At 41.0% G+C, this 16700-nt stretch overlaps 1 protein-coding gene across 1 annotated transcript in view; it reads left to right on the top strand.

Moving 5' to 3' along the window:
* Window positions 218-16700, top strand: part of LOC110404332 (protein BEAN1-like) — a 42584-nt gene continuing 26101 nt past the window's right edge. Inside the window, exons 1-2 of the mRNA XM_021408489.1 lie at window positions 218-419; window positions 6721-6855. Of these exons, the coding sequence (XP_021264164.1) occupies window positions 233-419; window positions 6721-6855 (322 nt within the window). The 5' untranslated portion in view covers window positions 218-232. The remainder of the gene's footprint in view (window positions 420-6720; window positions 6856-16700) is intronic.

The following is a 16700-nucleotide window of genomic DNA, read 5'->3' as shown; positions in this document are numbered from 1 at the left end:
TCTGACAGCGGCAGGAGCCAGTCTCGGTGGCTGGGAATGACTTACAACAACAATTACCATATTTACATAACACAGTGCTGTTTATACACGGGGCTTTGAACCTAAGAGGCATTAAAGCCCTACCTCGCATCATTTCCCGAACCGGGGGGTATTCCTGGAAGTATGAAGCAACGCCTTGTTTATTTCTTCTGCCCCCATTCAAGCGCGACCTGAGTGCACATCCACATCTGAGATGTGTAATGCTGCCCTGCAGAGCGGTGCCCATAGACACACACAGTGTCTCCTCCGACATCTGCTTCCAAACCAAAATCCAACGACTATTAAGGACTTTTTCCTTCCCTCCACAGTTCTTTTCTTCCATCTCCCTCTCGTCTCTGGGAGCTCCATCCGCATTGGGATAGGCAGCAACTCCAGCCTCTGTAAGTAGTTTCTCCTTATGTTTTAACTGCACTAACGCATGCCTCGCACCTGTGTTCAGCTGTAGGAATAGCGTAGCTGACATCCTCTGGCAGATAAACATCAATCTGTGAACAAGCAAATCTATTCCTGACCAAGGAATCAACAGAGTTAACAGAAACTGGGATCTTCACACAGACAAAACACAGAGATAGGTGAAAGATCTGCCTGAAATAGAGCCACACAACTTGGCCTCAGGCACAGCTACTTCAATATTTTTTTAAATGCTCAGCATTTTCTCCCACAACAAATTAACACAGAGCTGCTGCAGCTGATCTACAAATTGAGCACATCAGTCAAAACTGATATCATTTTGGCACTCGCTAATGTAACGTGGCTGAAAAATTACTTCCAGTCACTGAAATAAAACACAGACATTTGCCTTCCTTCCACTCTTCTTTTTATGCCTGACTTTGGTAGTTATTTTGTGGAAGTTTTCTGAAATAGAACATTGTAAGGGGCAGCTCTGCCTGTGGCACTGCCCGTCCTTCAGCAGAAAGCCACGTGTGTGTGAGGAACCACATAGGCATGTCCAAGCCCTTTGATAAAAGAATGAATAATGAAAAAATAGTGATGGTTTTAAGTATTAATTGTAATTAACCGGCAGTCAGAACCACAGCCACCATTTGCAGTACGTCACTGAAGGACCCCGTGCTGTGGGGCCGGCAGACAGCAGAGCGGGGGCTAGCTGGGCTCCTCCGTCCTGTACACACCGCTCCCCCTCCTCCTCCCCACGAGGTCCGAGAGTCCCTTACAGGGGAAAGAAATGTACTTTAAGGGCAGGTAAAAGAAAACAAACCAACTGGTTTTCAGTCAGTTCTTCAGCGATTCAATACATACATATCATCTATTTGAAGATCATGGCTACCTTACAGCTAGAAAGTGACTATATAATTATGTATTTAAAGCTTTGTGTATCTTTCTGATAACCGTATTGGATGATACTGGCTCAGCTGTTACATCTCAGGGCACAAGGAATGCCCAGGGGTTTGTAAAATGTTTGTTTGGATGCCTGAATTGAGACAAACAGAAGCACAAAGTATGCAGAGTGTTTAACATTCGGCCTTAAGACTTCCATGTTCAAACCTGTGCTCTTCCTGAGCAGCATTATCTCACCAAACCAAGAAGGAACAAATGGGCTCGCACTGTGGCTTTCTGTACACAAGTGCCCACAGCCAGGCTCAGGGACGTGCTCTAAGAACACAGCTTTGTGGTGAGCCGTGGTCCGAGGGAGGCAGTGCACTGTGCCAGTGTTGGGAGACAGACTAACAGGGGTGCACCGGGACTTCGGGACCAACCACTGTGTATTCCACTGCATAATGTCTTGAGAATGTTGGGGATGGAAGCACCAACCTCTGCCACCCCTCACAGCCAGTCTGTTCTCCAGCAGCACTGCCAGGCCCACACGGGTCTCTGTCGCAGGCTAACACATGCTCCAGCTGCCCGTCTTCCCCAAACACCCAACAGTTTAATCCCTGCAATGATCTACTCTTAATTTCCTTTCAGTGATTTTTCCTCAAAGTACAGATGTCTTCCGAAGGTAGAACAGAAGTCCCCTTATCCCCTCACTTAAAGGTGCAGCCCACATCTCTTTATGGTTTTCCACTTGAGGCTTTAATGGCTCCAGATGTGGAGAAGTAAAAGGCATTCAAATGCCTCCAAAACTACACCTTGGAATTCTTTGTTCTTCTCCCCTAGTAAGTCACATCCTGCTCAGTATCTTTCTTCCATCAATTTATTTTATGATGGCTTGATATCATCTCAGTTACATCAGGAATGGTTTTAATTTATTAGACTGGATTCCATGCTAGGAAGGTATCCGTTTCTCACCAAGCTTGACAGTTCCCCAGCCTCGTTTATAAGGATGTAGGCTGACAATGCCAAATCATTCACTTCCCCTGTAACTGCTGACCAAATACCTTGGGTTCAGCAGCTTCTCCCCATCCTGCCTCCCATGCCTGATTTAACTTTTTCATGGAGAGAACAACAGACTAGAATTCATTCCTGTGCAACTACTGTGCAGAATTACACAGATTAGAGTCCAACCTTGCTCCCTATTGAATAAGTGGTAATAATGCTTTAGTTTTGGAAAGAAACCTGATCAAATTGCTAGAAGGAGTAGGACTGAGAAGCATCTCAGATAAGAGCAGGGGGAGATGTTCTGGAGGTGCTGAGCGCTATTAGCTCAGGCAGTCCATCATTTTGTTACCGTGTAATGACCGTATTTTAGCTAGATGTTCAGTGCAGTAGATGCCCAGACACCTCTTGGATGACACTGACAAGCAGATAGATTATGAGCTTGTGTGGTATTCTTAGAGTAACTGTCTTCAGATGCTTTGGAACTTAGGCTTCAAATTGAGAGCTGACAGAAGCAAGCAATTCCATTGGCTTTGACAGCATTTATGCAAATAGTCAATTTAGCTCCAAAACTTAATACATATTTTGCTTCAACTTCCTGAAATCCTTCAGACTTTTTTTTTAAATTAATTATATTATATGACACTAAGAAACTTACAGTTTCCAAGGGCCTGTGTGAAAATACTTCACTGGAAGACATTCCAGCCAAAGCCACCTGATCACCATCTATTCTTCACGCAAATCTTGCTTGTACCACACATCCTTTCCTTGGCCTCTGTAAGTTTCTTATCTTTAACTGCTGTTTTTCAGTTACAAGCATGTTAATCTCTTTACTTCTATCATTAAAATGAGGATTTTCCTTTCAGCATTGTTTTACTGCATTAAAAGGGTTATATAAACAAATAGTTCAATACATGCAATTTCATCAATTTTTGCTTTTGAATCTCCTCTTGGCAGTTAATCTTTTTTAGTTTCATGGATTAAGGGAAACAGCTCTCCAAGCGTATGACCTATAGGTTTTCAGCATGCTCACTTTATGCTGATTTACCTGAAAAACTGTGATAGGATTACTTCTCTCAGTGCAATGGACATGTAGAAGACCCAACTAAGACTAAAGCTTTATCATGCCAGGTCCTGAACAGAGCAATTGGCAGATTGCAGGTGTCTAGATAAGACAAAAGGGTGGAAGAGAAAAACAGTGACAGAGACATTAATTGCTTTGGATTACATAGCAATCTAAGGAGAAAGGCAGGCTCTCCAAGCTCCTGAACTGGTATCTGCCCATTACTTGCCACACACACACTGCAAAGAGCAGCTATTTGAGATGTCTGACTTATAAGTACAATTTGAAATGTATGTTAAACTACACCAATAATCAAGCTCGTCATACTAAATATGCTTGTAAAGTCAGATGTTCCTTTAGAAAGAATACAGGTCATTCAATAGCAGATTGACAAAGCAATTACGACGTATTCGTACCATTGTGTGCTGGGGTACATGCTGTATGGTACACTACTTCACCTCAGTCCCAATCGGAAGCCATCACAATGTATAGGGAGAACACAAAATGGATACATCAAGAACAAAGATTTGGGGTTTTTATTCATATTGTACTGCCCCTTACAGTAAATGTGATGATTCTTTATTTTTTTTCAGTTTTGCAAGACAGTTTGAAGGAAAATGCATAACTGAAAAGTACATACAAGGACACTTCCTAAAAGGATTGCACCTTAACCTAAATTTGATATTATCATTTTCACATTCTTAAATTACAAATGTTAACTTCATAAATTCATTCAAATGTGTACTGATTTGGTATACAACCCCTGGCAGCCACTAGCACACCAATGCTTGGCACACTTGGGTTGGAACAGGTCGGCTTAGAATTGGGAAGTGCTTCTCTGGAGGAGACTTTGTTAGCTCCTTGTCATCCGTAGGAAAAACTGTTTTCAAATCTATTTTACCTCAAGACAAAATGTACTTTGAAGACAAAATATCGTGTTCTAGCCTTTACCAAGATAGTTTCATTTGTGAGAAAAGGCATTACTTTCCAAGATGATGTTTCAATCTGTTCTCTACAAAGAAACTTGACTACCTGGAATTTAAACATTACCATTTGTTCAGTCACTGCTAAGGCTCATTTTTTTGCATTCCTCTGTCCACGACTGTTCCATGAGGCCTGGACTTCCATTTATTCCTAAAAAAAAGTATTTGCATATTTTTTGTCCAGAAGTTTTAGTGGGCATTTTGCAGCCTCCCTTGGGAATAGTTGGAATATTTGCATCATCTGGGTTCACAAAAACCTATTTTACTCTTGCTATACCTAGGACATATAGCTTTGGGGGACAGGTTTACACAGACACACACTCTTCCTTTACTGTTATTGTCACCCACTGCTTTTTAGCTCAAAGAATTGCATCTGCCGTAATGTTTCTTATAGTTTACAACCTTGACAGTTCTCCCTGAAGATAATAAAACGTTGCAGTGGTTTTCTAGCATTTTCATGAGGTGTGCACCCCAAAGTGGCCTACAAAATTCATCAACAACTAGCAGAATGCCAAGAATTGCTTTCTGGATGAGACCAGAGAGGTGTTTGTTTTTAAGTCACTTTAAAGTACATGCAAAGTGGTTAAAAGTAAAATGGAAATTTGATGCCACATGAACTGAATTGCAGAAAAATTTCTTACATCAAAAAGGGATGAAATTGTAGCCATTGGTGTAGGAGAACAGTGTCCAACTAACACAGAGACTGAACAAGAAAGATACAGAAGAGTACAGACTGGAGCAAGTTCTAAGAGGATTACAATAACTAGGGCAACTTCAAACTAGCTGATGAACTAAATGAACTTTATGGAAAATATGAATGTGTTCATGAGATGCATACTGGGACCAATTGCTGTAATGAATTTGTTAATATTTTTTCATTGGCATCATTTTCTTGCAGATGAGTTCCTTCTTAATATTTGCAATGACAGCATAAACGGTCTAAAGTTAACAAAGTTGTTCCATTTCTACTTTTGCTACCACAAAATAACAATTGCCTAGCTGCTGCTTCTATAATATTTTAACTCTCTGAGAAACACAGACAGGAATTCCGACAGCCTAAACTGCAGGGAACACCATTCTATGTTACCCAAAGATTGCTTGAGATGGCCACCCCGAGTACAGCAGCCATCTGGGAAACGTACAGCAAGGTATTCCAAAAGCACAGGACACTACGATCTGATTGCTGGCCTCTAGATTGCAGAGCTGCCAGGTACAAGCATGCAATCCAAGATTTACTGTAACAGTATGTTGTCAGTGCTGGCAATCTTTATAAATACATTTGGGGTACTGACATTTTCCACTGGAGCAGCTGCGTGGAGAATTGGAAATGATGACTCCTAGCTGCAGGATTTTGCAGCTATGAAGGCTAACAAAAAAAGCTCTGAATTAAAAACACTGGAGAGCTAACAAAAATCTAATTTAGCAAAATTGACGGTGTTCTGTTGGGTACCAATTTGCAACACTGGCCCTCTGCGTGTTTCCTTTCACAAGCTGGTGTTGTTCAAGTCAGGTTTGAACTTTTACTTGCCAGTATTTGGAATGTTTTAGACTGCTCATTCAAAGAAACCCGAATAAAGCTCTAGTACTTAGGGAGATTTAAAGGTGATTTCTGAAGAGTTTCTCTGCACAGAGGTCCTCCAAAAAACTTTTTATTCCATCATTAATGAAGTGTTTTCTTTCTGTTCTACTTCTGTTCCTCGTTATTTGAAGGCCCAACAAAATTGTACAACGAAACGATGTCAGTACTTTCATTTACGCACACAGACACACTTGTTAGAAAACAGCTGCCTTCTATCTACCATTAAAAAAGTCCAAGTTCAATAGCACCACCAGTAAAATGACAAAAAAAAAACCCACAAAAAGAACAACAAACATGAATTCCTTCTTTGAAAAATATACTTTCTTCCCTCTCTTTTCCTGGATAACTGTTAGACTCATGGGGGGTTGTGAAAAAGTTATATCTACAGCTAAGAAGCCATAGCTCAGACTTATGCAAGGTAGCAAATCTTTTTGTATTCTCATGCATGTGTATTAAGCTGGGGCAAAGATGGATTGTTTTGTTTTGGACACTAGAGCACATAAGTAATGCAGGAGGTTCTGGAACACAGTGCCCTCATAATTTCTTTGCTGTATTTCACCCAGATCTCAGCTGTCTCCAGCACTATTTAAATGATAGCAATAACAACGTAGGAGGTATTTGGTCGGGTCTCAGACCCTTCTCACATCTAACAATGAAGAGAGCATTTCCACCCACCCGCAGCACTTTCAAAAGAGGGTGGGCTGACTTTCAGCAGCCACAAAGCTGTGTTACTCAGGAAGGAGCTGTTCCACAAAGTCACCAGTTGTTTCTCCCCCTTGCAGATGAGCAGAGCATTCTGCCATGTAAGAAGGAAGAGCTGCAGTGTGGCACCGGGCTCTGCCTCTCCAACTGGCTGCGCTGCCGCTACAGGAAGGACTGCGGCCGGGACTACATGTCCATCCAGCTGACGTGCTCCAGTGAGTCACCCTGCCCTCCAAAGCAGGGCACGCTCCTGCGAATGTGAATCCGTTTTTTCACTGAATCTGTTTGTAGCAGTACACTGCTGGACACAGGAGATTTGGTTTAGTTTTGATGTTGCGAGGATATGGATATTTATAGGTTTATTTACTTATGTCTAAATCATTTATGCTACATGCTGATTGCAAGTGGAATAGTAAACAAATATCAGCGGTGGTGGGAATGGAAGATTTGGTCCAGATCAAAATGCATTAAGCTAATGTATTGTGAAGGATGCTGCTCTGAAATGCCAGTTGGGAAAATAAAATTAAAAAGCCTAAAAAAGGGCAGGCATCATTGCCAGAACCAATTAGGCACTGGCAGCTCTGCAGAGCGGGGTTGGCTGGGCACCCTGCGCTCCGAAATGGCAGCGTGAATAAATCCACAGCAGCAGATCAGAGCAACACCTGGGGAGCGGAGGAGAAGGAAGCGGTACGGCAGGTCAGCAGTACCCAGTGCAGTTAGCCAGTCGTAGGGTGACTGCTGCAAGTGCTGCAGAGAGGTTCAGCCGTTTGTTTTGGAGCACAGATTTGTCACAAAAGGTGAAAGATGACTTTGAGGATTTCTGATGAACAATAGTGTGTTGTAATCCCAGCAGCAGCCATTTACGAGCAAACTTCTAAGGCTTTTCTGTTCCTACTTTTTCTTGTTGCGTTCACTTGGTAATTTCAAGCTACTGCTTTAACTGATACATTCTTTTAAACATATCCATTTTCTATCTAGCAACATCGAGGAGCACAAATACCAGGATCTCTATTTTACACCTTACAAGTGGGACTGATCACATACTGCTGTCACTAATTACCTGCCAGAAATATGTGCTGAATTTTGTTTTTGAGGTAACACTGTACACGGAAGAACACAGCCACAATTCTGCAGAAATACCAGAAGTTAAAACAGAGAAAGCAGACTGAAAGCTCTGGGCACAGGAAAGTAAACAGAAACCTGAGTTCCAGGGGTAAGCCTGGCACATGGCATCCTCTAGTAGTATTCAGAGCAGGGAGCCACAACAGAGCTGAAGTGAAGGCAAAGTACAGGCAGGAGGTCCTCAGCTCCAACTGCTCAGCTTGCGCATCCGTGCTTGCCACACAAGCTGGCTTTGCAGTGGAGATCAAACATTAATACAACACAGGCACTCTGTAGAATTGATCACAGTCATTAAACAGAGCAGGCTCCAGGTCCATGGAGCATGAAGAGATTATGAGCTTATAACTGAGCATACAGAAGGACTACAGTTAGCGTGCGCAGGAAGACACAAGGCCTGAATGTAGGCAAGACCTCAGCTTCTTACGCTTTACTTGTTAACATTATCAGCAGAGATTAGAGCTAGTCATGGGATTTTCTGCAGCAGGGTGTTAGGGAGTGGAGGTGGAAGATCTGTGGGATCACAACAGTTCTGATGGTCTTGTATCTTGCCTGGATCATGTGAAAACCTTTCAGCAACTTCTATCTGACAGAACTATGCATTATTTTCTGCCCTTCCATAAAAGTGTGCTTGAAGTAAGAAATAAGTGGCAACCAGCACTTTCTAATACATGTAAAGACATATTTTTCTAAATGCAAAGCTGTCAGTTCAGCCCTAATAAGCTACAACAGTGACAGTTGGCAAAATAGAGTCAAACAGTCACAGGTTTGCTCTGAACACATTACAGTTTTAAGAGCTTAAAACCACAAAACCCACAGATGATTTGCAATGGTTACAGAAATGCTCACAAATCACAAACAGCCTAGAGGAGAAATTCATTATTTTTCAATGGAAAGGCTGATTTTCAGTTCACAGCTGAACTTGAGAGCAGTGTCATCCAGCAAGGCACTAACATCTGTCACTTCATCTGTACCTTACAGACACGGGAATGTTTCAGACAAGGCAGGTGCCAAAGCACCTACATTGTGTGCTGATTCTGCTGAACAACAGCAGGGCTGTTTAGAAGATGAATACCAACAGGAAACCTGTATGGAAAGATACATGGTTAGATCTAGGGCAGTTGCTTCAGCCCCCTGCTGCCCAGCACAGCACTGCTGCCTGGTGCTGAAGGGCAGGGCAGTGGGAGCAGGGTGGGGGGAAGGTTGGTGGATTGCCCCACGCTGTGAGCACTGGCAAGGGGAATGTACATTCACTCGAGGAGTGCACTGCATTGGCAGTGCATCAGTCACAGAAGCAAACTAATGATAGAGGAAAGGGAAATGATTCCTGTTCACTATGTCATTAACGCCTAACTTAATATTCTGAATTCACTTACAAAGGCGTTGGGTTGGAAGAAAATAGCATTTATAAAATCAGATACAGCAGTGTCTGAAATGGGGGCTTCCTGTGTCAGCGACATCACCATGCAAGTAAGAGAAGAGCTATGCAGGTATGCAGAAATTGGAGCTCTGGTTTGTTTTACCCACTGTAAGATAGATTTCTACCCTCCATAGCTCCTCAGCTCACAAAGTAGTTATTTTCATAGCGTAGTCTGGGAGCTCAATTTTAGCATTTAAAAGTCAAAACAATAACACAGAAGTGTTTTTTTTAATGTGCAGCTACCATGAAATTCAGCCTAATGGGAAAAAGCATGAAGTATTTAAAGTGCATTTAAAGTATGAATGTATTTGCCTATCCTTCCTGTATCAGTGAGCCAGAATCAACTGGATTCTTGCATCTTTCTTCTCTTTCTCCCCCTTTTTCTTGTGCTCCCTTTTCTGAAATTGACTGACAGTGATTTTTTGCCATTAAATCCCCTTGAATCAGAGGTAGAGCCACGGCTGTCATAACAAAAGCATTGTACTGCAGGAACTAAAGTGAAGCTGCCCTGAGAAGCAATGCATAGATTTGTTCCAGTTGAGAAAACAAGCTAATATTTCCCTTGCCATAAGAGGAAATCAAATGTATAATCTTTGCTCAAAGGCTAACCGTATATTTCTTCAGAAAATACACTCAGCAAAATAGTGTTGACCTGTGGCACTTAAGATGTACTTGCTTCACCTACTCTTCTGCTTCCAGTCCTTCAGCCAGCCACTCAGAAGCTCACACACATACTAAGTTCTTAGCTGTCTTTTTGTGTCTCATATTACTTATATGTATCTTTGAAGGCTGAATTATCTACCTAGAGGATTTCTTGATATACTCATGAGAAAGCAGTATTAAAGGCTAAAATTCTGCTTCAGATTTAAACATACGTTTTCACTGGAACCAAGGGATCTGCCCCACTGAAGCTAAAGCTAATCAGAACCTGTGCAGTCACTGCTCCCACTTCCATGGGTTACATGGCTGGAGACTTCTGCACCAAAGAAATTGTCTCATGTAGTTGATATTTCTTTATTACCATTATTAAAATAATTAAACTTTGCAGAACTTACAGTAACTTTCCCCCATGATGACTTTACCTAAGGCTGATATTAACAGGAGCCAGATATATGTTTGTTTTAAAAGCCGCATCTACCCAGATAATCCCACAGATTGTCTTTCCATTAAGCAACACAGTCAATCTACATCACTTTAATTGAAGCTTTATATCATGTTACATATGTAATCCTGCCTATAGAAAACCCTGCTTGGAGTTAGCTAAGGCAGTTAACAATTTACTCCTGAGATTATTGGGGAAAGCATGTTTTAATACTAGCCAGTCTTTGAGTTTGGACAGCTCTTGTTGAAAAAGCAGATTTCAGGAGAGGCGTGGTACTCTTTAAAAAGCCTTCTTGCAGTTTCAGCAAGGGCACTCATCCCGTGTGAGTGGGCTTTATTTGCTCGGCACTGTCAGCAGAGAGAGACAAAAACTCATGAAGGTGATTTCACAGAGGTCCAACGTGTGCTGAAGATGCCTCCAATCTGTTGTTATTGCCCAAATGGGAGTGCATTTATTCCTAAAATAAGCTGCTAGGTAAAGTTCCAAAAGTGGGCAAACGTTTGGTCTTAATCTGTGTGGCACTGCTGTGCTCCACTGAAACAGACAGTAAAACCTAGTTTTAGTGGTCATTAAAAGAAATACAGATGAGAAACATGTCAGGGCACTGTTGCAGGAAGGAACTCCAAACATGAGAGAACCCATCTGTCCTGGTTCGGCCACTTTGTTCCTGAGAAGTCATTTCATTTTCCTTTAACTTCACTTCTTTGCCTTGTAAATGTACTTAAATATACTTGTCAGCTTTGAAAATTGCTGTATTATAGGCACTGTAACACTTTTAAGAAGCAACATAATGCTATTCCTTATATTCAGAAATACCTCTGTAGTGCAAGCTTCTCTATTAGGGCAATGACTTCAACACCCCCAAAAAAAATGAGGAGAGGTAGATGGAAAAAACAAAACAAACAAAAAAAACCCACACAGCTGTCTGCTTCTAATTTGGGGGCACTGTAGCAAATCAGTTCTTATAATCTTGCTAACTAATTGGGGCTTCTTAACACATCAAATTGCTCACTGTGATGATGGTTTAAACAATCTTTATCATGCAATTAAGTTCAGAATTCACTGCCGCATGTTACTCTTTTTTTTTTTTTTTTTGCTTGCTTAATCACAAGAAGGCATTTTGGCCTCAAGTTAGATTTCAGTTCTTTGGAGCATTCATGAAATCTATTTGTTTTATAAGGAGAATTTAGATTGCTGTGGCAATTATTATATGCTGCTTTCCTGTTACAGTACTAAAATGTGGTTGCTGGATTTGAGTCTAAATTTCACACACTACATTATTCTAGACTGGATTATCAAATCTAATGGCAACGTCCTTCTCTTCTACATCTTCTATTTATCCTTTCTAGGGATCAACTTGAAAGGCAGCTTCTTCCTGTGCATTTACGTTTATTCAGCACATTTTCCCTTGTATTTGCTGACAAGAAGTTTCATTTGATACATACTGCGCTGCTTGCTGAAGACCAGTATTTGTAAATCTTGCCTGCTCGTATACTACCAACTTTTGTAAGCAGAAACACAGGACATAACTGAAATAGCCCTCAAGTAACTGTTTGTTAAATCAGGCTTTATCTGTATTATGCATCTTTAGTTTGACAACTCCTCTTTTGCAACCGTAGAGAGTAAAGGTTTTAGAAAATAACATGCATAGAACTCTGGCATATAGTAAACATTAAAAGCAAGCCTGCATGGCTCTGGAACCCTTCATTTCCTAGCTGGACAAATTAGAAATAACTAATGGAAATCAACAGCTTTAAGAAAGGAGTGTAAAAAGGTAGCAAGAAGTTAGCACAGGTCTCCCTGAAATGGGAGAGCAACTCTGAGGATGACCCTCCTTCCCCATGAACTCAGAAAATGCTCAATTCTGCCTGGATGCAGCTATTTCCAAGGTAGAGATAATAATACTGAATTATTTGATAGGATATAAAGACTTGCTAGTTCAGTTTCACAGTGAAAAATTATCTGTATTATTGTTATATTTTGAAATATATTGAAATATTTTCTTGGTGTCATTGTTACTGAAAGAGAAGCTGAGGTTTAACTGGAGAGTTTCTGTCAAGGTCATACACCAAAGGCTGCTCTGTGAACCTGCAAACAGCCGAGGAACTCATCTAGTTACAGAGGTGTCTCGATGCCCCTTTTCCTTTGGAAAGGAAATATGAATTTCAAAATAGACTACTTTAAAACTTGTAGGTAAATTCTATTATAATTCTTCTGTAATACAAGCCTTCAAAAAGACAAGACAAGAAAAAGAGCCTATCAGCTAGACAAATACTGTTCCCATAGCACAAATGCATAAAACAGTGACATAGTTTTTGAACACGCATTTCAGCAGTCTCTGAATTGGAGAGTTTAGTATGAACAAAATCAAGGGGGTATTTAAAGTGCATGAAGTATGCACACAAACACTTTTCTGAATGGAGACCCAACCCCTTTGTCCACAATCTCTTTCTCAAGAAATAGCAGGACGCAGCTTTTTGGCACACCAGCTTTACAAAACATTAGTAAAGAGTGAAATGCTATATGCAGTGGAAGTGAGAATAAGATGAAGAATAGAGAGCAAGGAGAAAAAGGTCGACAGGGCCAGGGCACATAAAACCTCCTTAAAATCCTCAACTCAGACACACCTGAAGTCATGACAAATAATTTGGTTTCATATGAGTGCCTAACAGAAGAGGTTTGTTCAGATCATTACTTTGCAATATTGTTTAGAGCTGCCAGGCTTTCTTTCAGAGAGCACGGTGGCAAATACATGCATATTGCATACAAATACATAAGCAGGGCAGAAATAAAAATATGCAACGGTAAACAAGATACACTTTTTATCTGTCTTACTCAGCACTGTTAGACTCTCATAAACAACAGTAATTCGCAGCACTGGTAAATGCCATTTATAAAGGACCTAAATGCTGCTGACATCCTTTCTGCAAGGAGAGAAGCAGAAGTTCTGCCGCAGTTTGCTGCTGGGAGGGCCAAAGAAATGTACGTGCTGACTGCGTGAGGGAGGACGACTGAGGAGTTCAGGGTCTAAGTTAGGTCATGTTCTGTCCTAAGGTGCTAGGAAGTTCTTCACCAGCTTTGTAGCACTGCAGCTGCCATGAAAGTTTTGTGGGCTTTGCTGGGTTCTTTGCTGGGAACTCAGCATGCTTTTATAACAAACCTCAGGGCAACTGCAGGGATTACTTTTGTTTTCTGTGGATCCAGTTGCCTGGCCCCAGGACTGCTGGTTTAATTTGAACTCGAATTTGTAAAAATATATGAATTTATGTATATAAAAAGCAGTGGTGGAAACTCAGGGAACGTGCTGTGCCAGGTGAGGACAGGAGCAGGCTGGGCTGGTGCAGCGGCAACGTGCCTGTGCTCTAACAGAACAGCCGTGCTGGGGATTCTCCCAGGAGAGAAACATGTCAGAACTGACACAATGTTTGCAGCAATAAGCTGTGTTGGCAAAATTCTTGTAGATGTCACCAAAATGTAAATGAACTCCACTGACTCAGGGAAGCAGTCTCCAGAAGACAGAGACACAGAACTTATTTGCATTTAGCAGGGGATTACAAATATCATTGTTCTCTCAGACTGAGACTCTTGGCTCGGTGTCAGCAGTGCAGAGATGCGTTTCTTTCCCTCGAAGCTTTAAAACCAAAAGAATAAAATGCGTATCCCTGTGCTTGTCAGCTAGCTGCGTTTCACACATTACTTCAGGAATCCCAGTTCGGAAGACTGGGAATATGGGGGAGTGCAGGCACAGTCTGGATATGCTGACACTGTGCAGTTTCAGTTTATTGTTTGGTGCTTGAGAAATTGCCTTTGTCTCATGAGAAATACTGGCATCCTACTGGCTTGCAGGTTGACAGTGTTGAACCTCTTGACGGTAATACCGTGCCCTCCCTTTGAAAAGGGAACAAGCATTTAGATTTGGAGGCCAAGCTATGGTTCCCTCTGAGCCCTGCTACACAGGGAAACACAGTGCCCTACCACACATTACTTACAGCAGTAGCGCACCTGCAGCATCGGTGATACCGGGATCATTCTTCAGGGAATCCGCTCCCTTTGGTGGTTATTACACCCAAGCCAGAAGGGAAGGGATCAGTTAGGAAGCCTCCCTCTGTCTCCTCCACAGTTACGAAGGACAGGTGAAGTGGCATTCACCAAAGGGAACTAAAGCATGCCTTAAAGTCAGCATCTCTTCTCCTGTACTATAGAGACATGAAAACCTTGTTTCAGTCTGCTAAACTGCAGTGAATAAAGCCTAATTTTATCAGTAGGAATTGCCAGTGAGACTGAGAAGAGCTCTTTATTAAAGGATGATAAGTGAAAGTTAAGATTAAGGCTGACATTAGGCAAACCGATTTCATATTAATCTTGATTTGGGATCACAACACGGTGACTATTTGTGAAAAGATATGCATATACCCATTTGTAGGAGGCAGACATGGGTTTGATGGTTTTTCACATTAAATTACCTCAAGTAAGAACACAAAGGACAGTGTTTACAGAGTAAGGAAGACTCTTAAAACTTCCAGTGGAGAAAAAAAAAACACTGAAATAATAAAACAAAAAAGTACATTTCAAATCTAATTCAATAAACTTGCAAATAATGATTATAGTTATGGTCCTAACTATGCTTGTATAGAAGAATAATTAAATTAATCTGATATCATATCATGACCATTATACATACATATGCATGTATTCCAAAGCTTAGCATGTAAAACTAGCACGAAAGCATGAATGTAGTTTTGAAAAACAAAAGAAAACAGAAAACTGCATTCCCAGCACATCCTATTAGCATCCTGCTCATTTTGAATCCTAGCCCAGTTAAGTGCCTGCTTCTTGGTAATTTCATGTTTGTAAATAATTGAAAGATGAGCAGATAACTGAGCCAGTGCACAAGATAATTTGACTTGATTGCTCATATAATGACTCAGGAACTGGTGATAATGAAAGCTTGCTCAGATAGAGGAGAAGTAGTGCAAAAGACATTAGAGGGTGCCGCACTTCATCTTTGATACCTACTCCATAGGCAGTGAGATAGTTCAAAAAGAAAACTTGTGCTAAATCCTTCAGAGGAAGCACAATCATAATTCATACAGTCAATAAGCATAATGACAAATACTATATATTAATATGCTTCACATTATTCATTACTTCTGTTTCTCTGTAAGTTTATAAGGCTGATGTGTATGTTTCTCTTTCCAGAGTTTTTGTGTAATCAAACTCTGATAAAGGGGAACAGAAGGAATAACCGCACAAAGTGCATGTGTATCTCCAATTTTTCTTCTTCATAAACAAGGTTTAACTCCAAGTAGCACCAGAGAGGAACTGCAGCAGTAACTTTCCTTTCAGAACCAAAAACCTCACTGAACAGTCCTAGCACTTCTTGAATCAACAAGGTTGCCCACACCTTCACAAGCAGTCAGTGCTTGCAAGCTCAGGTATATTGTTAGCAACAAGGCCATCTGTTTTTATCAACACTGTCTTCTTTGGCCCATCCCTTAAGTCTGGTATTTCAGCAAACTATGCAGCAGCTGCTATTTAGAAAAATCTGTGATCTCATCCCCAGAAGGACTTAACAGGATAGTATTAACGAGTGAGACAGTAAATATCAGTACAGCAATTATTTTAATAATCCAAACAATATGATATTTCTTGTGTCCTACGCTGTCAGCACAAGGGAGATCTGAGATAGGGTCTGAAGTGAAAGTTCCTGCACCATGTGATACTCAGTATGGCCTTTAGAACAGATTGAAGCATGACAGCATGCTCAGGCCACTTTCCCCAAGTGTTTAATTGCAAGGTCACTGTGAAGACAGTGTCCAGCGCAACAGAGACGTATCCCACTGTATTTCGCTAGGATTTGATGTTTCTCTGGTAACTCTGGCACACTGTTTTTCCTTTTATTACTTTCAGTGCTACATCATTTTCACAAAGAAGCCTTTTTCAGAAGTGTTCACTTTTCTACAGCTCACACACTATTTCTACTGTGTCATATAAAATAGGAGGTATTTTCATGCTGTCAGCTCATTCACAAAAGAAGTCATTGCCTATTAATGCAAAGAATATAAGATTTTGGTGTGTTTTAATATCTGATTGTCTTTTATACCTCATTGTTCATGCATAAGACACTGACCTGGTTCATCCATTCACACCAGAATCGACGGAGCAGCACATCCAGCTACCCCATGCAAATCCTACCCATGTAAGGCCAGATACACACAATTAACATATCTAAGTTTAACAAACTCTTTGAGAGTGTTATAAATTGTTGTGATACAAGCTTTTTGCATTGCCCTCATATTGAATCACATTCTGAGTTCTCCTGTACTGCAGGACTGTAACATAATATATACTTTTCTGTTGGAAAAAAAAAAAGGGTGTTTAGTTCATTTGAATAGAAGCATTTTACTCCGCTCTGTGAA

This window comes from Numida meleagris, chromosome 10 (genome assembly GCF_002078875.1).
Source record: "Numida meleagris isolate 19003 breed g44 Domestic line chromosome 10, NumMel1.0, whole genome shotgun sequence".
Taxonomy (NCBI): Eukaryota; Metazoa; Chordata; class Aves; order Galliformes; family Numididae; genus Numida; species Numida meleagris.
This window is presented reverse-complemented; position numbering and strand designations above follow the sequence as displayed.